General features: G+C 36.5%; 1 protein-coding gene across 2 annotated transcripts in view; it reads left to right on the top strand.

Annotated features, from left to right (window-relative positions):
- PDHX (pyruvate dehydrogenase complex component X) overlaps positions 1–25,605 on the top strand; it is an 81,011-nt gene extending 55,406 nt beyond the window's left edge. For both annotated transcript variants that reach the window (XM_049889412.1, XM_049889411.1), the window contains exons 6-11: positions 7,724–7,898; positions 10,153–10,300; positions 13,774–13,832; positions 17,335–17,493; positions 20,645–20,709; positions 24,471–25,605. In XM_049889412.1, the coding sequence (XP_049745369.1) occupies positions 7,724–7,898; positions 10,153–10,300; positions 13,774–13,832; positions 17,335–17,493; positions 20,645–20,709; positions 24,471–24,729 (865 nt within the window). In that variant the 3' untranslated portion in view covers positions 24,730–25,605. The remainder of the gene's footprint in view (positions 1–7,723; positions 7,899–10,152; positions 10,301–13,773; positions 13,833–17,334; positions 17,494–20,644; positions 20,710–24,470) is intronic.
- Positions 25,606–26,360: the final 755 nt, after the last annotated feature.

The raw sequence follows: 26,360 nt of genomic DNA on the forward strand, positions 1-26,360 counted from the left end.
GCATGATACATTTTTTTCCATCTTTTGAGTTTTAGTTTGTTTGTGTCTTTGAGCCTAAGGTGTGTCTCTTGTAGGCAGCATATAGATGGATCGTATTTTTTTATTTGTTTGTTTTATCCGTTCTTCCCTTCTCTGCATCTTTATTGGTTCATTTAGTCCATTTACATTAAGTGAAATTATCACTAGGTATGAGTTTAGTGCTGTCATATTGATGTCTTTTTTTGGTGTATGTGTTGTGGACAGTTTCTTTGTTCCACTTAATTTTATTTATGTATTTTCTTTTTATCTTTTTCATTGTTGTTGATTTTGTATTTGCTGAGTCTTTATGTTTTTCTTCTTTTTTATTTTGATGTGTAGGATTGTTAATTTCCTTTGTAGTTACCTTAGAATTTACCTCCATTTTTCTAAGTTTAAACCAATCTTTATTTCTTGATACCACCTTAACTACCTCTCCATGTGAAAGTTCTGTGACTACACTATATTGTTCCTTTTTTTGTTTTAATCTTGTCATCTTTTACATATTGACATCTTTGTTTCCCTATTTTCAGTGTTTTAGCTTTGACTTCTTTTTGTGACTTCCCTATCTAGGTTGATACCTGGTTGTTCTGTCTTGTGTTCTCGTCTTGGGTTGTTATCTGATATTACTGATTCTCTAACCGGAGGACTCCCTTTAGTATTTCTTGTAATTTTGGTTTGGTTTTTACAAATTTTCTTAATTTCTGTTTCTCTGGAAATGCCCTGATTTTGCTGTCATATTTGAGAGACAGTTTTGCTGGATATATAAGTCTTGGCTGGCAATTTTTTTTCCTTCAAGGCTTTATATATGTCATCCCATTGCCTTCTTGCCTGCATGGTTTCTGCTGAGCAGTCAGAGCCTAGTCTTATTAACACTCCTTTGTTGGTGACTTCGTTTATTCCTAGCTACACTTAAAATTCTCTATTTATCTTGGTTTTGGCAAGTTTGATTATAATATGTCTTGGTGACTTTCTTTTGCGATCTACCCTGAGTGGGGTTCGATGAGTTTCTTGGATAGGTATATTCTCGTATTTCATGATATCAGAGAAGTATTCTGCCAGCAAATCTTCAACAATTCTCTCTGTGTTTTCTACTCCCCTCCCCTGTTCTGGTACTCCAATCACTCGTAGGCTATTCCTCTTGATAGTCCCACGTAATTCTTAGGGTTTCTTCATTTTTTTAATTATTTTATCTGATTTTTCCTCAAATATGTTGGTGTCAAATGGTTTATCTTTGCTCTCACTGATTCTGACTTCCATTGTCCCAATTCTGCTGCTGTGACTTTCTATTGAGTTGTCTAATTCTGAAGTTTTATTGTTGATCTTTTGGATTTCTATTTGCTGGCTCTCTGTGGATCTTTCCAGCCTGTTAAATTTGTCATTTTGCTCTTTCCAAACTTTTTTATAGATATTTTCAGACAGTAACAATACAGATTTTTGTAGTCTCCTCAAATGTTCATTCCTTTGTTTTTAATTGCTGACTGGGTAAATTGAAGATTCCTATATATGTAAATTAATATTCTGGATGTATTACTCTGATGCTAAGTTTAATGTGATTTGAAACGCAGATTACCATATTTTTCCAAAATAACACACCCATGCATATAATGCCTGTAGTGCACCTATGCAAATACTGTGCGAGGGGGTTGCATGGTTGGCAAAAAACATATGGCATGTGTCATTTTGTAAAAATATTGTAATAATATAGATTTTATTAGAGAGATGGTAAGCGAAGATTTAATGTATTTATGTTAAATAAGATGGAAAGGGACTAGTAATGTTAGGCTGTAACTTGTCAGGACTCTTAAAAGCTAAATTGCTTTCATTGAAGAGTTTTTTCTGTCTGGCTAGGGATTTGGCTCATGACATAAAATTCTAGGGATTGTATTAATAGTCATTTGCTTTGCATGTTAATGTAATCAGAATTAACTGCAAAATAGTGGTTTGGTTACAGATATCATAATTAAAAATTTATTTCCAAACATAGGTAAGTTTGTTGTCAAAAGCCAAAGAATTATCTCCTCAGGCCTTCCCTGACCATCCTATTTTAAAATAACACCACCCTCTCTGTCATTTTCTATCTCCTTACCCTGTTTTCTTCACAGCATATCACTTTCTAGTCATTTATTTATTAGTTTAATGTATGACTCTCCCTGTAGAGTAAAAGTTCCTTGAGGGTCTTTTTAAACATTTTATCCCCAACACCTGTAATATAGTAGGAGCTTGAGAAATACTGACTTTGTTGTTGTTGCTGTTGTTACGTGCTGTCGAGTTGGTTCCGACGCATAGTTAATCTCTGTACCACAAATCCTATGCCATCTGCCTGGTCCTGCTCCATCCTCATAATCATTGCTATGTTCAAGCCCATTGTTGGCAGCTACTGTGTCAGGCCATTTCGCTGAGGGTCTTCCTCTTTTTTGCTGACTTTTACCACTGACCCTCTTCTTTACCAACCATGAGGTCCTTCTCCAGGGACTGGTCCCTCCTGATAACATGTCGAAAGTATGTGAGACGAAGTCTCGCCATCCTTCCTTCTAAGGAACATTCTGGCTGTACTTCTTCCAAGACAGATTTGTTCATTCTTTTAGTTGTCTGTGGTATATTTGGTATTCTTTGCTACCACCATAATTCAAAGGCATCGATTCTTCTTCAGTCTTCCTTATTTGTAGTCCAGTTTTTGTAGGCATACGTGGCAATTGAAAACAGCATGGCTTGGATCAGGTGGACCTTAGTCCTCAAAGTGGTATCTTTGCTTTTTAGCACTTTAAAGCAGTCTTTTGCAGCAGATTTGCCCAATGGAATACATCATTTGATTTCTTGACTGCTGCTTCCGTGAGTGTTGGTTGTGGATCCAAGTAAAATGAAATCCTTGACAACTTCAACCTTTTCACCACTTATCATGATGTTGCTTATTGATCCACTTGTGAGGATTTTTGTTTTATGTTGAGGTGTAATCAATACTGAAGGCTGTGGTGTTCGATCTTCATCAGTAAATGCTTCAATTCCTCTTTGCCTTCAGCAAGCAAGGTTGTGTCAACCTACATATCGCAGGTTGTTAACGAGTTTTCCTCTAATTCTGATGCCGCATTCTTCTTCAGATAATCCAGTTTCTTAGATTATTTGCTAAGCGTACAGATTGAACAGGGCTGATGAAAAGATACAACCCTGACACACACCTTTCCTGATTTTAAACCACATGGTGTCGCCTTGTCCTTTTCGAAAAACTGCCTCTTGATCTATGTACAGGTTCCTCATGAGCACAATTAAGTGTTCTGGAATTCCTATTCTTTGCAGTGTTATCCATAATTTGTTATGATCCACACAGTTGAATGTCTTTGCATAGTCAATAAAACACAGGTAAACATCTTTCTAATATTCTCTGCTTTTCATCTGACATCAGCAATGATATCCCTCATTCCACGTCCTCTTCTGAATCCGGCTGCATTTCTGGTAGTTCCCTATCGTTGTACTGCTGCAAGCACTTTGGAATGATCTTCAGCAAAATTTTACTTGTGTGTGATATTAATGATATTGTTCTATAATTTCCGCATTCTGCTGGTTCACCTTTCTTTGGAATGGGCATAAACATGGGTCTCTTCCAGTCGGTTGGCCAGGTAGCTGATTTCCAAATTTCTTGGGATAGACAAGTGAGCACTTCCAGTGCAGCATCCATTTGTTGAAATATCTCAGTTGGTATTCTGTCAATTCCTGGAGCCTTGTTTTTTGCCAGTGCCTTCAGCACAGCTTGGACTTCTTCCTTCAGTACCACTGGTTCTTGACCATACGCTCCTCCTGTAATGGCTGAACATCGACCACTTGTTTTTGGTATAGTGACTTTGTGAATTCCTTCCACCTTTTTTTGATGCTTCCTGCATTGTTCAACATTTTGCCCATAGAATGTTTCAGTGTTGCAACTTGAGGCTTGAATTCTCTCTTCAGTTCTTTTAGTTTGAGAAATGCAAAGCGTGTTCTACGCTTTTAGTTTTTAACTCTAGGTCTTTGCACATTTCACTATAATACTTTGTCTCCTTCAGCACCCCTTTGAAATCTACTGTTCAGTACCTTTACTTCATCATTTCTTCTATTTGCTTTAGCTACTCTTTGTTCAAGAGCACGTTTCCTAGTCTTTTCTGACATCCGTTTTGGTCTTTTCTTTCCTTCCTCTCTTTTTAACGACCCTTTTGCTTTCTATTTGTATAATGTCCTTGATGTCATGCCTCAGCTTGTCTGCTCTGCAGTCGTAAGTGTTCAAGGAGTCAAATCTCTTCTTGAGATGGTCTCTAAATTCAGGTAGCATATACTCAAGGTCATACTTTGGCTTTCATGGACTTGTTCTTATTTTCTTCAGCTTCAGCTTGAACTTGCATATGAGCAAGTCAGTTTGTTTTCTGAGTATTCCGTCTGGCAAGGTCCACATGTAACATTGCCATTTATGTTATTGAAAAAAGGTATTGCAACATGGAAGTCATTGGTCTTGCAAAATTCTGTCTTGCTATCTGCGGCATCATTTCTATCACCAAGGGTGTATTTTCCAACTACTGATCCTTTTTTGTTTCCAACTTTCACACTCCAGTTGCCAGTCATCTTGATTTTATGTTTGGTCTATTTCAAATTGTAGAAGTTGGTAAAAATCTTCAATATCTTCATCTTTGGCCAGAATGATGGTGCCTGAGTTTGAATAATAGTCATATTAACTGGTTTTCCTTATAGGTGTATGGATATTATCCTATCATTGACAGTGCTATACTTTAGAATAGATCTTGAAATGCTCTTTTTTATGATGAATGCAATGCCATTCTTCCTCAATTTGTCATTCCCAGCATCATAGACCATATGATTGTCTGATTCAAAATGGCCAATGCCAGTCCATTTCAGCTCAGTAATGTCTAGGATACCAGTGTTTATGCGTTCCATTTCATTTTTGATGACTTACAATTTTCCTAGTTTCATCCTGAGAAATACTGAGTTAGACATGGAGCTTAACCTCTTTGAGTCTATTTCTTCATCTATAAAATGGTGGTATTAATACCGTCCTTAATGACTAGTGTAAGATTAAGTAATTAACATAAACTCAATACCTGACACACAATGGGCTTATTTTTCTAGTTTTGCCTCTTTCATAGGGATCCAAGATAACATTACAGCATTTAAGATTTCCTTGTCAGTCTGTGCTTTTATCTTTAAAAAAAAAAAAAAAATCTCTAATTTTGAAACAAGTAAATTATGCTTATTAAGTTCACCCCATTCTGGATCTGTTGTAAAGCATGGATGCACTTTCCAAAAAAGGTACCAATACACGTTTCGGGAGCTCTTTAATGTCATGTCCCAGATCAGAGACTTCCTGTCTGTATCAGCTTTCTATTGCTATGTATCGTATTACTACAACTGTAGCAGTTTAAAACAACTTTCATTTATTATCTCACAGTTCTATAGGCTCAGCATGGCTGGGGTTCTCAGCTCGTGTTCTCACAAGGCTGAAATCAAGATGTTGGCCAGGGCTGGGGTTTTATCTGAGGTTTGCAGTACTCTTCCAGACTTGTATGGTTGTTGGCCAAATTCAGTTTCTTGGGGCTGCCAGACTTTGGCCTCTGGTTCCTTGCGCTCAGTTCCAGAGGCTGTCCTCAGGTGCTTGCCATGTGGTTGTCTCCATAGGCAGTTCACAACACAGTTGTTTGCTTCTCCCAGGCCAGCAGGAGAATCTCTGTGGCTTCAAATATCTTTTTTCCCCAGAAGGCCCAGTTCTTTTTAAGGGTTGCCCCAAAAAAAATCCATTCCATTAACTCTAAATCAACTGATTGAGACCTCAGTTGTGTCTGCAAAATCTCTTCGCGTTTGTCATGTAATGAAATCCATCATATTCACAGTCCCACTCATACCTGGGAAACGGGAAACCCTGGTGGCGTAGTGGTTAAGAGCTACGGCTGCTAACCAAAAGGTCAGCAGTTCGAACCTACCAGGCGCTCCTCAGAAACCCTATGGGGCAGTTCTGCTCTGTCATATAGGGTCGCTATGAGTCGGAATCGACTCGATGACAACAGGTTTGGATTTTACTCATACTTGAGATTATGCAGGGTGTATATGAGTCAGAATTGACTGGAGGCAACGTGTTTGGTTTTTTTTAAATACTCCAGGGATGGGAATCTTGGGGCCATCTCAGAATTCTGCCTCCCATACTGCCATATTTTACTAAGTAAATGAATTTATATTGGGGGAGGATAATTGTCTTCTGAAATGTCGTTAACAGATGCTGGGCTTTTCTTTTCTCCAGTTCTTTTGGTAAACAATACCAAAAAAGTAACTGTGTTTGATAAATTTTTTAAAAATATTATTTAGATATGTATCACCCTGAAGTTGTTTTTAAATTATGCAAAACTAGTTTTTTTTTATTGAAAGGTACTTCCCAATTAGCTGTTATAAGCTATTAAAATTTTCCAAACTATTTTGTTTAAGAAAATGTATAAATTTGTATACCCGTTGTAACAGCATAGTGAATCGAAGTGTTTGGCCTATTTAGTAGTCTAATTATATCCTTTTAAAAAACAAAGATAACCTTTGTCTTAGAGTAAGACAAAGGCAAGTCTGTAGTTATTTTCCATTCTACATGAAGTTGTAGGTTAGGTTTATGACATTAGGTTCCACTGATAATTGAACAAAATAAAAAATGGTATATTGATTTTTTGGCCATAAACTGATTTGTACTAAAATAAACAATGATTTAGTAAAAATTCTAATCAAAGTGATAGAATCAATTTGACACTTTCTGAATGCCATGTGAAAATTATTTCACAAGTATAAAGAATGAGGATATGGCTTAGTTAATGAATTACTCATCTACTAAATGGCTCTCTTCCCCCCAAAAAAGACTAATGTCCTTTTAAAAAAATTAATATCTATACCCAGTACTTTGATAAAATTCCAGTGATTGTTTGGGTTTTGAAAATATGTAAATATTGTAGCCAGTGAATAAATAATGTGAATCAGCAGACTAGGTGTTTTAGTTTCTTAGTGCTGCTGTAACCCAAATACCGCAAATAGATGGCTTTAACAAACATATTTATCTTTTCACAGTTAGGAGCCTAGAAGTCCGAATCCAGGGCACTGGCTCTACGGGAAGACTTTCTCTCTTTGTCAGCTCTGGGGGAATGTCCTTGCCCCTTCAGCTTCTGTTCCTTGATTCCTTGCCGATCTCCAAATCTCCCCCAGTTTGTCCTTGCTTGACACAGCGGTTAAGCGCTCAGCTGCTAACTGAAAGGTTGGCAGTTTGAATCTACTAGCTGCTCCATGGGAGTCTGCTTCCATAAAGATTTACAGCCTTGGAAACCCAATGGGTCAGTTCTGTTCTGTCTTTTAGGGTTGCTGTGAGTTGGAATTGAATGGACGCCAACAGGTTTTTTTTTTTTTTGTCTCTGTGCCTAAGCTGCACCTTTGCTGTCTCAGAAGTAATTGGCTTAAGACATACCCTAAACTGATATTAAGATAAGCAAGAAAACCCTATCCCAGATGGGAGTATATCCACATGTATAGGGGTTAGGATTTATAACACATATTTTTAGGGGATACAATTTAATCCATAGCACCAGGTAAGAGACAGATCTACTTTTCCAGCTCAAATAAGTGTTTGGCATTATAGCCTTCACATCTGTATATTCTGTGCCTTCCTCCACATCTTGTTGCTAATCAGAGTTATCTAATTCCATTTTATCTCCAGGGATGCTCTCAAACTGGTAGAGTTGAAACAGATGGGCAAGATCACTGAACCCAGACTGACGCCAGCCCCTCCAGCCCCTCCCACAGCACCTTTGGCCACACCGGCCACAATAGGGCCATCCTATCCCCGGCCAATGGTCCCACCAGTATCAACTCCTGGACAGCCTAATGCAGTGGTAATATCTTCCAAATAGATTTTTAATTTTCATATTTGTGTGAGAGAGAAAGAGGGAAAACTAGGACAACTAATGTATCTTTTATGAGTACTTTTACCAGTCCACTTTGGTAGTAGTTAAAAGTGGTAAAGAAAAACCATTCTGAGTGCTTTATTTGCAGATTTCTTAGCTCAAACCAAATTTGTTTGTACAGTGCTAACTTCCAAAGAGAACATTAGACTATGACTCAGTCTTAATGTATCATGAATGCTCTATCTTCAGTACCATGTGTTGCCCTATAATCATGCTACTTGTCATGTCTCTTTTTTTCTCAGCTGTTATACTAATAATTGGCAGCTGACACGAACTCCCTTTTGTGGATATGTTTTATTTTTTAAACAGGGAGTGAGCCCTAATGGCGAAGTGGTTAAGAGCTCAGGCAGCTAACCAAAAAGATTGGCAGTTCAAATCCACCAGCCACTCCTTGTAAACCCTATGGGGCAGTTCTACTCTGTCCTATAGGGCTGCTATGAGTGGAATCAACTTGACAGCACACAGCAACAACAACAGTCTGACTGTGAAGAACTATATGGAGTGTGTAGCGAATCCTTCTTTTCTTCTCAGATACTTGCGGTGTAAACAACGCTTTTTTGTTTTCAAATTACTCCACTTTGCCACTTCTGTATCCTTTTCCTAGTACCTTTCATGTCATTTGCTTCTCCTCAGAAGAAATGTATCTGAATGGGTGTTAAAAAAAGAAAAATAAACTTACATTGCTGTTTCTAATGAAGAGACATATTCTGATATAATATTTTAAGGGTTAAAACCAGTATAAGTTTCATAGGAAAAATTTTTAGTATACATTAATGATCCATGACTGCATACATAAGAAGTTTACATGTAGTCAAATCTAAATTTTTTTTTCAAGTTGAATTATGCAAGCAAACCTTATTTTCAGATTCTTATGGTATGCAGAGAACGTTCATTCTATTTGATAAAGTACTTTGGTAACAAATAAAAATGTTTAATTCCCTGTCTAAAAGAACATTCTTAATGAAGAAGTCAACTGAACCTTTTCCTCCTTTGTATTTATCCTAATGTGATTATAATTCAATCCCAGCATGGAATGAAGGACAGGAAGGAATTAAGTATAATTTGGGGTCCATTATGCTTTTGTGAGAGATTGAAGGAACAGAATGGGAAAAAGCCATAGTAAAGTTACAGTAAGATTTTGTTATCTTATTCATACCTTATATTATGAACTCCTAGGAAATCATTTTTTTTTTTAATTGCAAACCAAAAAAGAAATAACTTGGCAAATTATCTGGCTTATTAACTATCTTTTCCTACCATGTACCATTTTTATAAATAAGGATTGCCTATGCATGTAGTCCTCAACTTAGGACGTAGTTGAATTTACAGTGAACCGCACTTAATGACCATTGGGTTTTTTGCCTTTTTTTTTTCACTTTATTGTTGGTAATATGTACCGCATATAATGTTACAGTGCGTAATTTGCTGATGTTATCATTCCCATGCCAGCCCCCAAAGACAAGTAAATATCAGATTTATAAAGATACTGATAATAAAAGGCAATAATAAGAAAAACTAAAAAAAAAAAAATGAGGTATTCGACTTAACATCAGAACTGACTTACAGTGGAGTTGTCGGAACGGAGCCTCATCATAAGTTGGGGACTACCTGTAGTTGGTTTGTTGATTTGTTGGCTGCTTTGAGTTTTATTAAGTATAACTAAAGCTGCCTGTAGGTGGTGTCCCATCTGTGGGACAGTTATTCATGATTTGGTAGATTTTTAAATCATCTTAAACACAGTGACATAAGATGCCCTATTCAAAATTGAAACATGAATTTTACTACTTTTATCTACAGTCATACACTATAAGACCACAAGTCCTCAGATTTCCTTTTTTTAAACTCTATACCTCCTCATACTAAAAATTTTTAATAGTATTTTTTCTATATTATTCTTTAATTAATGTTGTAAGTTAGGTTAAACCAAAAACCTGTTGCCGTCAAGTCGATTCCGACTCGTAGTGACCCTATAGGACAAAGTAGAACTGCCTCATAGAGTTTCCAAGGGGCACCTGATGGATTTGAACTGCCGACATTTGGGTCAGCAGTCGCAGCTCTTAACCGCTACGCCACCAGGTTTTCCGTAAGTTAGGTTACTGAGACCAGATTCCAGTTATGAAGTTTTGGGGTTTTTTTTCCATCCCACCTATGGTTTACTGGACAGATCGCTGTTTCTTTGCAGGGCACATTCTCCGAAATCCCCGCTAGCAATATTCGAAGAGTTATTGCCAAGAGGTTAACTGAATCTAAAAGCACTGTACCTCATGCATATGCTACTACTGACTGTGACGTTGGAGCTGTTTTAAAAGCAAGACAAGATCTAGTCAAAGGTTAGTAAAATTGAATTATTTAATGCAGTACACATGCTAACTTAACTATCATGGAATCCTTTATTTACAAAACCCACATTGTGTAGCATTTTATTTCAATTTCAAAATCTAATTGTATTCTGGGAGTATTTTAGTGTTAGAGAAAGGAATTGGTTCTATTTTCCTGTAAGAAATAAATTGGTTCCATAAAAATAAATTGGTTCCATAGTATTGAATAAATCATGGGTGTATTACTTCTATGCAGAATAAAGGTTTCTGTTCTGCCCTGCTTTTATTCCCTCTTTTGTCAACTTTTGTACCACACACTGAGCTGTACAAATAGTACTATGGATTTTTGTTGTTTATCCTCTTTCTTTTTTCTTTCTTTCATTCTCTCTCTTTCTCTCTGTTTCTCTCTCTCTCTTTCAGCAAAAATAGTCTTAATGGTTGGTTGGTTTTTACTTTCACACATGTAAATTCTTTTGTAAGGAAACATGAATGACTTGCTCAGGCTAAACAATTGTTGGTTTTGTTTTGAATGGCTTCCCAAACACTTTTTGTTAAAGTATCTGAACAAAGCAGTCCTTAGTATTTTAGCACCTGAAAACAAGCATGAGATCCAAAACCGATTTAAGAATGTTTTAGATTGTAAGTAGAGCTTAGATATCACTCTTCTTTATACAAGTTTTCATTTTATGTTTCTTCTTCAAAATGCCTTCAGGTTATTTGTAATTTGTACTGCAAAATAAATGCATGATGTCCCTCCCAAAAGTCAACTGAAAGTATAAGGTTGCTGAGAGATTTGTGAATTTTTTACATGACTGGTGGTTTTCTTTCTCTCCAATGTATATGCCTTTAATCTAATTTTTTTTTTTTTTTTAACGTACTGGCTACACCCTCCAGTAGAATAATGAATATACGTGGTAACTGAAACATCCTTGCCTTGTTGATCTTGGCGAAAACCTTCAGCCTTTAATGTTAGCTGTAAGTGTTTTGTAGATGCCCTTTATAAGGTAGAGGAAATCCCCGTTCCCAATTTGTTGAGAGCTTTTTTTTTTTTTTTTTTAAGCCTGAGTGGATGTCCTGTCCACTCCCATACTCTGGCAGTGGTTAATCAGTCACTTCCTATGTTTGTCTCTCCTCAGAGAGGGATTATCTCTCTTTGGAATTCAGTTAACCTGTTTGCTTTGTGACCTCAGCTCCCTAATAGGTCAAGAAAAATTATGATTTTTATAGTGTCTCCTGTTTTTTCTCATTGTTAGGATGGGAGCAATAGTCTGTTGTGGCTCTTAGATACTTTCTGTTTAGATACAGATTTTCAAGATTCCGTATTAAAACAACCTGACAGCTTTTAAAAGTTTGAGAAACCAAATGGAAAGCTACTCCAGAGAAAGTGGTCAATTTTCAAAAAGCTAACCCCTGGAAACTGCCCTCTTAGGTCTCAAATCATACTTGCTTAGTCATAACGTAGAGATTATTATGGGAATAATTTTTCTGGTTCCTTCCTTAAAGGTGTTTTCTCTTACGAGGCAGGAGACAGTAATACTTCTGCCTATCTACAGATGTATCTATCTCTATTCCCATTTCTTACGTAAGTTCATAATATACAACATAACATTCTACAGGCATACTTTGCTTTTGTAACTTAACATTATGCAAAGAAGAACATTTGATATTCCCTCAAAAACTATTTTTTTCTCTAGTCTTCTCAGTAATGTCACCACAATGATCTTTTCTCTGTATGTTTGAAAATTCCCATAATAAAGAGTTAATAATAAAGAAACTTGGAAAAAATCTCCCTTTGACACACTAGATTTGAGATGCCTATTAGACATGTAAGTGGAAATGTTATGTGAGAAATTGGATATACAAGTCTGAAGTTCTTCATAGGTGAGGATTAGAGGCAGAATTTGGAGGCATCAATAGCGTGTAAATGGTGTCAAAAGCATGGAACTGCAAGTCCTTACCTGAAAGATGTCGGCACTGAGAGGAAGGGGCTGAGAATGAGTGAGTAGGCGGATGGTGGAAAAAACCAGGAGAGTACAGTGACATGGGAGCCAGTAAGAGAAGGTGTTTCAAGATGAAAAAAAGTGATCAACTCAAAAATGCTTCTGAATGTTGGTATATGACGAGGACAGAAAAGTTTAGGTAAGGATTTTGAACTTAGATAGATTTAGGAGTCATCATCTTGGTAGGTGGTTTTGGAAGTCTTGACTGTGAGTACCTATGGGTAGGAAATAAAGCAAGAAGGAGGTTGAAGGAGCCATGAGAGTTAAGCATAATAAGTTCATAAATACTATATTTAAACTATATTTGAATTTGCGCAGCCCAAATCTTTTGTATATGATTATCAGTAAAACTCTCAAGCATTGAAATCCACTTACGTTCTGCTCCTAAAGGGATTTTAAACATACAAACAAAAATCGTTATGTGTGTCTGGAAAACTGAATTAGGAGACTTAGGATATTATGCAGCTGGTAGTTACTGTGAGGGTTTGGCAGTGTTTAGGTAATACATCTCATCTATTTCTGAAATCTCCAGCATGCCTTTGGAATGAGCTATTGTTCATGTAAAATTCCATATTGTAACAGGGTTTGTATATCCTGCCACATACCATTGATTATATCTTGATCTTAAAGTCTTTCTCTAGAAACCCTTGGAAGAAAGAATCAAGTGTAGTTTGGGTTTTCCAACACTTCCATACTCACTGGGAAAGGCAAAGGATAAGTCAGATGCTTTAGTTATGATCAGCTGTGTGTAAAGGGAAGAGACCCCAGTTTTATCTTAAAATCGTTGTGTATGCTTGAAGGAAGTTGATTCAAATGGATTCACCATAAAATTAGACAGAGAACCTCATTTTATTCTTGGAACTAGGACCTGTGCCAACATTGCTTCATCTTTGGCATTTGCTATATCCTGTTTTGTTAAGTTAAAAAGCAACTTGTATTAGATGTAGCAATCTAAAAATTTTTGGTCGTGTACCCCATTAATAAAAATATATATATATAATCATTTATTTAAAGCACCAATGTGTACCACTGTTCTAACATAATCAATATATCTATAAAGCATACACAAAATAGGGACTTCTTAAAGGATAAGGGAAATAAATGAATCATCTTGTAAACTTCTGGCCACGCACCCCACAGAGAGGAAAGTCTTTGTAGAGACATAGAAGGAGTTGGTTATTTTCTTTCTGGTTATAGTTATATCTTTCAAGTTCTTGTGCATGATATCTGAACAGTTTTTAAAAATTGTAATAAAAGTCCAGAATAAAATTTCACATTCATGGTTAATATTTATTCAGGACCTCATATAATGAATGTTTTTCTGATCAGGAGAACCTTACTGACCAAGCAAATAAACTAACAAAAAGCCTGTAATATTTTTCATCATCATTAGTGCAGCCTGTAATTTACAAGTTTGAAATCATAATGATTCTTGTTAAAGTTTTATTATTAATACTAATTTTAATGTGCCTTTTTTTTTTTCAGATGACATTAAAGTATCAGTAAATGATTTTATCATCAAGGCAGCAGCAGTTACCCTTAAAGTAAGCAATCCCCAAATAATTTTGACTTTTAAAGTAATTTCATATCTTGGGATTTCTATGATGATAAGTAGAGCTCTATTTTTAAGTCATAAAACCTTTATAATTTTATTACTAAAAATTTCTATCATTTAATCTCCCGTATTTTACAGATGAAGAAACAGAATCATAATGACTCACAACTAATTATAGCAGAAGAAACAACAATTACTCAACAAATAGTAATTGAACCCATTTTGTACTAAAGTAAATATATCCTAGACATTAGAGATGTAACAGTGAACAAAAACCAGCATAGTTTCTGTACTCATGGGGCTTATGTTCTAGTAGAGGGAGACAAACAAATATATGTCAGATGGTAAAAAGTGCTGAGAAGAAAAATAAAACAGGGTAAAGGGACGAAATAACTAGGGGTGCTATTTTCAAAAGTTAGGCAGTGGAGGTCTCTCTGGCAAGGTGATGTCTGAAAGAAGAAAGAGAGTGAGCCAAGTAGATATCTGGTAGAAGAGTATTCCAGACATTTGTTGTCTTTAGGTGTAATCAAGTCATTTTCGACTTGCAGTGACCCCATGTGACAGAGCAGAACTGCCCCATAGGGTTTTCTACACTGTAACCTATACGAGAGCAGATCACCAGGTCTTTCTCCCACAGAGCCGCGGGGTGAGTTTGAACCACCAACCTTTTGGTTAGCAGCCAGGCTCTTAACCACTGCGCCACCAGGGCTCCTTTGTTCCAAACAGAGGGAACAGCAAATCAAAGGCTGTGACTCTGGATTGAGCCATTCAAGATACAGCAGCACTGGGTAGGTAGTGTGCCTAGAATGGAGTTAGCAAGGGTAGAAAGGGGTAGGAGATCAGACTGAAAAAAGAGGGAGGAGTTGAGAGGAACAAAAGCACGTAAGGCTTTGTGGCCATGGTAAGAAATTGAGATTTTTATGATGAATATGAAGGAAGCCTTTGAAGGGTTTTGAGCAAAGGACTAACATGATCTGATTTACACTTCAAAAAAGAGCAAAACAAGGAGAGACTACTTTGGTTGCAGTGTGGATTGTAAACTGTGGAGAGGCAAGAGTGAAAGCAGTAAGCTCCTCTAGGAGGCTGTGCAGGAGTCTAACCAGAAGGTGACATTTTTGCTTGGAGTGAGGGGTAGCAATGAATCTGGGATGAAGTAGGGATTTTGGTTATATTTTAAAGTTAAAGCCAACAGGATTTGCTAATGGAGTAGGTGTCAGGTGCATGAGAAAGAGGATGGAGAATGATGTGAAGAATTTTGGCCCAAGCAGTGGGAAGAACAGACTTTTTTAATTTACCTAGCATACACAAAATACTAAAAAGGGAAAATGAAAAGAGAGGTTTGAGGAAGGGAATTAGAAATTTGGCTTTGGACACATTAAGTTTGCAGAGCCTACAGATGTCCAAGCTGGGGTGGCAGGAAGACAGCTGAACGTAGGAGCCTGGAGGTGTAAACCTACAACTTACTGCTCGGCACATTCCCATCATGGCTTATCATTTTCGTCATTTTTGTTTTTGTTTTTTGTAACTAGGCTATTTTCTGAGATCACTGCTTTTTAGATGCTATATTTACAGTATATTTATAATGAATGTATTTTTATTTCTTAAAAAAGAAATACCGTGATACATTTCATAGACACTTGTGGGATCTAAAAAATCATTGTTCTTGAAAATATTTCAAAGATACGTTGATATTTGTTGCCATTTTCCTGCTAGCACACAAAAAGGCTTTGAACTTTTATTATTCTGGATGAGGATAAATACCTATGTGTCAAAATATCATTTTAGAAAGAAGTAAAATGACTACTTCACACACTAGTGTTAGGAAAAGTGAAAACTTTTGTTGGTTAAAAGTAAGTTACTAGATCCAGCCCTTATCCAAGGGGAGAGGATTACACAAGGATGTGAATACCAGGAGGCGGGATCATTTGGAGATACCTTCGAGGCTGCCCGCCACCATTCCCGTATAGTGACTCTCCACGTTAAGTGTTTAATGCTAATATCCTTTCATTCAACTTGTGGTAGTCACATTGTAACCCCTGGTATCTCTTTGTCCATCCTTTAACTTTAAATTTTATGAGTCATTTGTTTTAGTAGGTAATGAGCCTTTTTAATGCACTCTTTGTCTTTAGGCAAGCATATTGAAATTAGATATATTGTTATCACAGATATGTTTGGGTTTTATCATCACTGTTTTGGTTATGGTGTTATATAAAATTTCTAAAGTTAATCCAGCAAATTAACACTGAACTCCTGTGATACAGATTCTGTGGGGACTGTAAAGATAGAAAGCATGAATTATGTCCTAGAGGAGTTCATTGTATGGTATGCTGGGTAGACCAGACATAAACTAATAAAAATTGCCTTATCGTAAACTCTGGAATGTGACACATGCTAGAGGGAATTAACGCTAACCTAAAATATAAGCTGTAAGGAAGCAGGAATTTCTTGCCTTTTTTGTTCATTGTCGTGTCCCCAATGCTTATATATTTATTGAATGAATGATTGAGTATTCCTGGCACATAAAAAGCACTAGATAATGGCATTATTGAATGAATTAAGGAGCTGAACCTTGAAAGATGAAGAAAAAGAAGGAGCAGTTGAAAAGTGATTGGCAGATAGTATTGAGATGGAAATGAGCAGAGCGTGACAGTGGGAACCCCAAGTAAAGTGGAAAATTCATCATAGAGGAGTGATCAGAAATAAATTTAGGTAGGGTAGAATCAAATTGTGAATTGCTATGCTTAAATGACATGCCGGAAGACTAGATCTTGTTGCCGGGGCGGCGGGGGGCGGGGAGGCAAAGAATTTTTGAGAAAACTGATTTTTTTTATTTCTATTTTTCAGCATCATTTTCTCCTGTGCTATTTGGCAACATAATCAATACACACTGTATTATTTAGTCATTTCATCTGACTTTTTTTATCCTGAGTATAGTTGTGTGTATGTTAAATATACATGCTTATATATGATACATATCATGTAAATGAAGCTTAGGAAATCTCCCTTAAGTAGGGAAATCATTTATTGAGGGCCTCCTAATATATTCCAGAACTACACTAGAAAATCAGGTTTCCTTCATACCAAAGAAATAACATGGTTGAGTATCACCACCTCTTTTCTCTCCCCTCTTCCCCCCAAGGTCATGTCCATCATCATGTGAAGCAGGAAGTATAGCAGACATCGTGTAGCTTCTAGCATTCAGATTTAACAGAAGAAGCTGCTTTTTTAACCATGATATAAACAGATCAAAACATGTACATCATCAGAATTTCTTTAGCCCAGCTTCAAAAAGGTGTTTAACTATTCTTCCAGAACATAAAAGATAGTTAACAGAGATCCAAACCATATTTTTCGAACTGAATTTTTATTTATTTCCTGTCTTGCTATGTTCACTTGAGAAAATGCATAATAATATGTAAATTATTCTTCTGTAACCACCTCAGTCTAAAGCTGTGTCTTTACTGGCATGTTTTTCTATTTCTGTCTTCTAGCAAATGCCGGATGTCAATGTAAGCTGGGATGGAGAGGGCCCAAAGCAACTGCCATTTATTGACATTTCAGTGGCTGTGGCAACAGATAAAGGCTTAATTACACCAATCATTAAAAATGCTGCTGCTAAGGGTATACAGGAAATTGCTGACTCAGTAAAAGTAAGTCTTAAGAAATACTATGCTTCCAAAACCTTAGAATTTACTTTCTGATAATAAAGTGTGATATGATCTGGTCACTGTCATTTTTTGTGTGTGCTCGGTGGTGGTGGTTGTTCTGGCATTTCCAAGTAATTGTCAATGGTGTATATAGGTTTTTAAACTCTTAATCCAGATATGACTTATTTTTAAGAAAATTTAATATTCAGAAATTGAGAAGTAATATCCAGATAAATTAACGACCAAATGCATTCAAATTATAGAGAAACATTTTCTTTCACAAAATCTAGAATTCAGCTCTAAAAGTGCTATTTCAGATAAGATTTTGAAGTTTAAATAAAGTTGAAAGCATATTTCTGTGAACATGGTAATGAATAGGCCTCAGTGTTAACAGCATTTTATTCTTATAAGGAGGTTTCTCACTTAGTAGAGGCCAGATTATTATCCTTGTAGAGCCATAATTTTTTCAAAATAATATTTGAAAAGCTGCTCCTAAACTTCCAGAAATGATTGGGGCAATGGATCTGTTGGACTCTCCCTAAGAAAGCGTACTGTCTGCTACACACTCTTCCCTGATCTTCACTTGGCTGGCTCTTGTCATCATTCGTTTAAAATACCACTTTCTTACACTTTCTGTGGCTTCCATAGCTAAAGTAGCTCCCTAACACTCTTTATCATATCATCCTCTTTTGTTATCTTCATAGACTTTCTCAGCCTTTGAAATGACCTTGTTTATTTGTTGACTTGTCTATGTTCCCTATTGCCTATCAGAATGTAGAGTAAGAATGGGGGTGTTGACTCTCTTGTTTACTGCAATATATCCAATTCTAGAAATATACTTGGAATATAGTAGTTGCTCAATGAATGTTTATTGATTTTTCAAGTGGCTTGTGGGTCCTCAGAAACCTATCCATGGACCCCAGGTTAAGCACCCCTGGACTGAGTATTCACTTCTTGATCCTCAGTAATCCCAAGGATGTCAGTGTCTAGGGCTAAATGCATGCCCCAGCCAAGTTCAAGTTTGTATTCCTTGGATAAATTAATATAGCAACAGCCTATTAGTTATCCATAGATCCCATGCTATTCTTAATTCTTCATTAATTATAACAAATTTTTTCAGTGAATTAATAAGGCTTTTTAATATATTCTTGAAATATTTGCTGGTCATCTTTTATTATAACCTTTCATATCCTTCCAGCTGGGTGCTTCAGGTAGTGCGTGCTTTGATTTTGCGTTCACATCGCCAGAAAATCCCAGTGAGAATTAGGAGTTTTCAAGACCAATGATTCTATTCAGAATCTATACTTACTCCAGACTCTTAGAGTTCAGATTTGAATTCATTAGCAGTAATATCTGGCTGGCATATTTAAGGGTCTGGAGGTGGTTTTCTTTTTGTTGTTGTTGTTTTCCTTTTTTTTAATGTAGTATGCGTGCTGGCAATCTAGTCTTTAAGATGAGTTTTGTTTTTAATTGTTCCAACTTGGTAACTCATTAGGGCATGTTGAGATCATCTGCCTTTAGAGAAATGCCTTTCAAAGTTCATATGATATGTGCCTGTTCAAATCATGAATCATGTGAACAATTCTTTTGCAGAAGGCAGGAAAAATACATTCGTAGATTGTTTCCTCTACTTCTGATGTTCCAAGGACAAGTCAAAGCTCATCTCTTCAATTTTGGTTTTGTATTCAAAAAGTTTTTATAAGTAACTTTATATATATAGTTATTATATATCTGTAACTATTTCATTTGTCAGTAAGTCACACTGATATATTGAGATCATTTTTATATTTTTTAGATTTTTAAAGAATGTTTTAGTTTTCAAAAGTTTAATCATCTGGTTTAAAGTTAAGTAGTTATCACCTGTGATTGTAATAGTACTTTTGTTGGCTATGTAATATAGAATATTAGGTACCAAAACCAAACTCTTTTCCATCAAGTTGATCCTGACTCATAGCGACCCTATAGGACAGAGTAGAACTGCCCCATAGGGTTTCCAAGGAGCAGCTGGTGAATTCAAACTGCCAACCTTTTGGTTAGCAGTCAAGCGTAGGTAAGCTTCGATTTATTTCATCTACCCAAATGTGACAGTAACTTAATTTTTCTCTGCCTCTCTCTTCATAAAGTAATTTGTTATTAATTTTTCATATATGGTGACTCAACCTCTTTTCCTTTGCTTGTGAGGCATTGAAAATTATAGATTAACATAGTAGGGCTAATTGCAAGCGCAAGTACAAGGGAAATATAACTACTTTTCTTAAGTCACTCTCAGAGCGTCATCTGTCTTTTCCCTCTGCTTTGTAAGCTTCTAGAAATCAATATTGTCAAGAGTGATATGAAACTGGTACATTTTCCTATTCCTTGTGGAATGTAAATTGGACAAGCTCATTCAGAAAATGCTTTAGCTATAGGATCAAAAATCCAGAAAAAATGTCCATTCTCTAGAGCCCTATAATTCCACTTGAAAATAATTCAGAAGAAATCAATGAACCAGAATAAATAATAACACTGGGGAAATGCCTAAGTAAATTACGACAGATACGTTCTTTACAGTGTTAAATGGATGTTTAAAAATCATTTATAAAAACTGTAACAACACAGAAGTGAAACATGAAAGTATTTTTCTCTTTACAGCTGTCTGAAATTATATGTAGTTGATAAGGCTAGAAGCAAATGCGGAAAGATGAAAACTGTTACATTGGTTGTGGGATGGTGGGTACACAGTTTTGGTTGCCATTGGATAATTTATTTAAAACCTACTAGATGGTTTGAAATGTTCTAATGTTTTATCTTACAAGAAAAAATTTTGTAAGCAAAACAGAAAATTGTTTTGTATGTATAGGAAGCACTAACTTTCTGCATAATGATGATGCACAGGCTACTTCAATTCCAGTATTTGAAATCTTTTTAAGGGAAGTGACTTTTCTTGAGTTCTGGTTCGTGTCTTTGCATTCTCAAATTATCTCTGCTCTAAATTGTTTATTATTTTAATTGCATTAAATAGGGAAAGTTTTTATATGTAAAACATAAGGTCAAATCAAGCCATACCAGAGATGGGTGGGTAACCCGTGCAAATATCTCAGGTGTTACAAATAACTGGCAGGATTAGCTGTATAAGATATTTTTGGTTGTCATGCTCTGTTTGTATTTTTCGTAGGTTCTTTCAAAGAAAGCAAGAGATGGAAAATTGTTACCAGAAGAATATCAGGGAGGATCCTTTAGGTAAAATTTAAAATCTTGATTATCAGTAGCAGCACACAGATATGACTGACTTACTGTTAAGTCCATGTCAATCTGCTTCATTTATTTATTTGAAACTTTTTTTTAATTTAAGCTAAATAATGCATACTTTATTTAGACAACAGATTGTGAAAATATATGTATATGTGTAGACACTATTGTAGATGGTATTGTTTTTTACATTTTGTTTTCTAATTACTGCATATATTGATCTTATACCTATACTTGTATGTAGATACCTGTTATCTAATTACCTAGCTAAATTTTACTTACTGATTTTGCAAGCTTATAGAGTCTTTTGGATTATCTGTGTATATAATCAATTCCTCTGTGAATAGTGACAGTTTTATATCTTTTTTCCAGTATTTATACCTTATATTTCTTCTTGTCATATTCCACTGGCTAGGACTTTCAGTTCAGTGCTGAGTAAATGATAGTAGATAAAATATATGTATGTCTCTCAGTTTGTCGTACTGTGTGGGCTTGCATGTTGCTGTGATGCTGGAAGCTATGCCACTGGTATTCATATACCAGCAGGGTCACCCATGGTGGACAGGTTCCAGCTGAGCTTCCAGACTTAGACAGACTAGGAGGAAGGACCTGGCAGTCACTGAGAAGAATTAGCCAGTGAAAACCTTATGAATAGCAGTGGAACATTGTCTGATATAGTGCCAGAAGATGAGCCTCATAGGGTGAAGGCACTCAAAAGACAACTGGGAAAGAGTTGCTTCCTCAAAGTAGAGTTGACCTTAGTGATGTGGATGGAGTCAAGCTTTCGGGACTTTCATTTGCTGATGTGGTACTACTCAAAATGAGAAGAAACAGCTGCAAACATCCATTAATAATCAGAACCTGGAATGTACGAAGTATGAATCTAGGAAAATTGGAAATCGTCAAAAATGAAATGGAAGGTATAGACATCAATATCCTAGACATTAGTGAGTTGAAATGGACTGGTATTGGCCATTTTGAATCAGCAATCATATGGTCTACTATGCTGGGAATGACAACTTGAAGAGGAATGGCATTGCACTCATCAAAAAAGAACATATCAAGATCAGTCCTGAAGTACAACGCTGTCAGTGATACCCAGACGCCTACAAGGAAGACCAGTTAATACAACTATTTTTCAAATTTATGTATCACCCACTGAGGCCAAAGAGGAAGAAATTGAAGATTTTTACCAGCTTCTGCAGTCTGAAATTGATCAAACATGCAATCAGGATGCATTGGTAATTATTGGTAGTTGGAATGCGAAAGTTGGAAACAAAGAAGAAGGATCGGTAGTTGGAAAATATGGCCTTGGTGATAGAAACGATGCCAGAGATCACGTGATAGAATTTTGCAAGATCAACAACTTCTTCATTGCAAATACTTTTTTTCACCAAGATAAATGGCAACTACACACAAGGACCTCACCAGATGGAATACACAGGAATCAAATCGACTACGTTTGTGGAAAGAGACGATGGAAAAGCTCAATTACCATCAATCAGAACAAGGCCAGGGGCCACCTATGGAACAGATCATCAATTGCTCATATGCAAGTTCAAGTTGAAACTGAAGAAAATTAGGACAAGTCCATGAGAACCAAAGTACGGCCTTGAGTATATCCTACCTGAATTTAGAGACCACCTCAAGAATAGATTTAACGCGTTGAGCGCTAATGACCAAAGACCAGACGAGGTGTGGAATGACATCAAGGACATCATACATGAGGAAAGCAAAATGTCATTAAAAAGACGGAAAGGAAAGACCAAAATGAATGTCAGAAGAGACTCTGAAACTTGCTCCTAAATGTTGAGCAAGCTAAAGCAAAAGATAGAAATGATGAAGTAAAAGAACTGAACAGAAGATTTCAAAAGGCAGCTCGAGAAGACAAAGGAAAGTATTATAATGACATGTGCAAAGAGCTGGAGATAGAAAACCAAAAAAGAAGAAGACACTCAGCATTTCTCAAGCTGGAAAGAACTGAAGAAAAAATTCAAGCATCGAGTTGCAATACTGAAGGATTCTATGGGGAGAATACTAAACAACACAGGAAGCATCGACAGAAGATGGAGGGAATACACAGAGTCATTATACCAAAAAGAAGTGGTGAAGGTTCAACCATTTCAAGAGGTAGCATATGATCAGAAGCCAATGTCACTGAAGGAAGAAGTCCAAGCTCCACTGAACATAATGGCGAAAAACAAGGCCTCAGGAATTGATGGAACATCAATTGAGATGTTTCGACAAACAAATGCAGTGCTGGAAGCACTCACTTGTCTATGCCAAGAAATTTGGAAGACAGCTACCTGGCCAACCAACTGGAAGAGATCCATATTTATGCCTATTCCCAAGAAAGGTGATCCAACCAAATGTGGAAATTATAGAACAATATCATTAATATCACACGCAAGTAAAATTTTGCTGAAGATCATTCAAAAGCAGCTCCAGCAGTGTGTCAACAAGGAACTACCAGAAATTCAGGCCAGATTCAGAAGAGGACGTGGAACGAGGGATATCATTGCTGATGTCAAATGTTTACCTGTGTTTTATTGACTGTACAAAGGCATTCAGCTATGTGGATCGTAACAGATTAGGGATAACATTGCAAAGAGTGGGAATTCCAGAACACTTGTGCTCATGAGTAACTTGTACATAGATGAAGAGGCAGTTGTTCAGGCAGAACAAGGGGCACTGCATGGTTTAAGGTCAGGAAAGGTGTGTGTCAAGGTTGTATCCTTTTACCATATTTAGTCAATCTGCTGAGCAAATAATCCAAGAAGCTGGACTATATGAAGAAGAAGGGGCATCAGGATTGGAGGAAGACTCATTAACAATTGGCATTATTCAGATGACACAACTTTGCTTGCTGAAAGTGAAGAGGACTTGAAACACTGATGTAAAGACCACAGCCTTCAGTATGGATTACACCTCAACATAAAACAAAAATCCTCATAATTGGACCAATGAGCAACATCATGATAAAGGGAGAAAAGATTAAAGTTGTCAAGAATTTCATTTTACTTGGATCCATGGTCAACACCCATGGAAGCAGCAGTCAAATCAAAAGATGCACTGCATTGGGCAAATCTGCTGCAAAAAAAAAGGACCTCTTAAAAGTGTTGAAAAGCAAAGATGTCACCTTGAAGACTAAGGTGCACCTGACCTAAGCCCTGGTATTTTCAGTCGCATCATAAGCGTGCGAAAGCTGGACAGTGAATAAGGAAGACCAAAGAAGAATTGGCGCCTTTAAACTGTGGTGTTGGCAAAGAATATTGAATATACCATGGACTGCCAAAAGAATGAACAAATCTGTCTTGGAAGAAGTACAGCCAGAATGCAACTTAGAAGCAACAATGGTGAGGCTGCATCTTACTTTGGGCATGTTGTCAGGAGGGATCAGTCCCTGGAGAGTGACGTCATACCCAGTAAAGTACAGGGTCATCAGAAAAGAGGAAGGCCCTCAACGAGATGGATTGACACAGCAGCCGCAATAATGGGCTCAAGCATAACAATGATTGTGAGCATGGTGCAGGACCGGGAGTGTTTCGTTCTGTGGTACACGGGGTTGCTCTGAGTTGGAACCAACTCGAGGGCACCTAAAAACAATGATACATGTTCTTTGGTATTTGAATAACTCAATATAAGGTTCAGTAACGGTTTTTTTTTTGTAAAGTAAAAATGCATGCTTCAGGATAAGGATACTTTGTTTAAGGACCTGCTACCTTCAGAGCTTTTTTTCTTTTCTTCCTTAGTGTTTCCAACCTGGGGATGTTTGGCATCGATGAATTTATTGCAGTGATCAACCCACCTCAGGCCTGTATTTTGGCTGTTGGGAGATTCCGGCCTGTTCTGAAGCTCACTCAAGATGAAGAAGGCAATGCCAAACTGCAGCAGCACCAACTCATAACAGTCACAATGTCAAGTGACAGCCGAGTGGTAGACGATGAACTGGCTACCAGGTTTCTTAAAAGTTTTAAAGCCAACCTAGAGAATCCTATCCGGCTTGCCTAGTCCTGAGAGATAAGAAGTCGGTCTTTGGCTCAGCTAATTGTATAGGTGTTACCAAGAAACATACACTATAGAAAAGAATTAGGATATTTAAGGGCAAAGTGGATAAAATGTTTATTTATTTAAAGTAAAAGTTTGACCTAAGTCGTCTTCATTATCAGTTTGGATTTAATGTGGTAGAAATAAATGATAAACTATAACTAATGAAGGGAAGAGAACATTTGGCTAGGCAGATCTGTTAACTTCTGGTGCTGTACAAAAGGAGTGTTTAGTAGGTGTAAATCAAATTGTGTGTTTGGCTCGTTTGAGAGTTTTAGAATATTTAAGATTATATGCTAAATTGTGAAATAAAGAAATTGTTTGAAATCTAACTTAATTGTGTTAAAGTTAGAAGTGGTCTTCAAAGAGATGACCGTTAATCTAGCAGTGGGACCTCACTTTTACAAGCACTGCTCTAGATGTACTTGAATAATTTAATATGTACAGAAGTTTATTCTGGATAAATAAATAATAAGGATCACATCAAATTAGGGGTTGTGACAACATTATTGAATTTTTTATGTACATAAAAAACATAAAGCCATATATTTTAGAGTGGTTTCTTATCAGTCTTATTTTTCACTTCTATAACACTGTGAACTTCTAAAGAGACAGAATAAAGAAACAAAAAAGACAACCAAAAGAGTTGTGTTTGCTTGAATGAAAAACTATAGTTGAAATATCTAAACCTTCAGATGTGAGCTCCTCACCTTCATTCTGAATTGGGAATATATGTAAATAAATTGTGTTATCTCCTAAAAAAAACATGTTATGTCAGTGTTGATTTAAATACAAAATGTTTCTTAATGCATTTTATCCAAGTTTGTATTGTACAATAAAATGAGAAAATATAAAATATCTTATTGTCTCTTAAGTGCTAAGACATAGAAGTTATTAAAAATTGAAGTAGATCAGTAATTGACCTGGAACAGTCTACAAGGGACTCTATAGGAGGAAAACAAACAAAACCAAACCCATTGCCATTGAGGCAGTTCCAACTCATAGGATCCTATAGGACAGAGTAACTCCCCCATAGCGTTTCCACAAAGTGGCTAGTAGATTAGAACTGCCAACCTTTTTGGGTTAGCAGCCAACCTCTTAACCACTGAGCTACCAGGGCTCTAGGAATTTAAATTCACATGACATTAGGGAAGTAACGTTTTAGAGAATGAGCCGGAGAAGATGACTCATGAAGCAGAGCAGGTGAGACCTATTCTTTTTATTCATTTGATAATGTAAAACTTTTACTAATTATTACAAAGGTTAAAACCAAAAAAACAAATCAGTTGCCATCAAGTCGATTCTGACTCATAGCAACCCTATAAGACAGTAGATCTGCTTCGTAAGGTTTCCAGGGAGCACTTGGCGGATTCAAACTGCCGACCTTTTTTGGTTAACAGCAGAATTCTTAACCACTGTGCCACCAGGGCTCCGTTCTAAAGGTTAGAAAGAGCTTATTTCTCCTTTTTTTTTTTTTTGCAACACTGCTACAACTAGCAAGATAGATGACAAATTGAATGTTAATGAGTAGTATATATAACTTAAGTTGGATGTTAATGAATGGTAATTTGGTTAACCAGTCACATGGGGTCACT

This window comes from Elephas maximus, chromosome 7 (genome assembly GCF_024166365.1).
Source record: "Elephas maximus indicus isolate mEleMax1 chromosome 7, mEleMax1 primary haplotype, whole genome shotgun sequence".
Lineage (NCBI taxonomy): Eukaryota > Metazoa > Chordata > Mammalia > Proboscidea > Elephantidae > Elephas > Elephas maximus.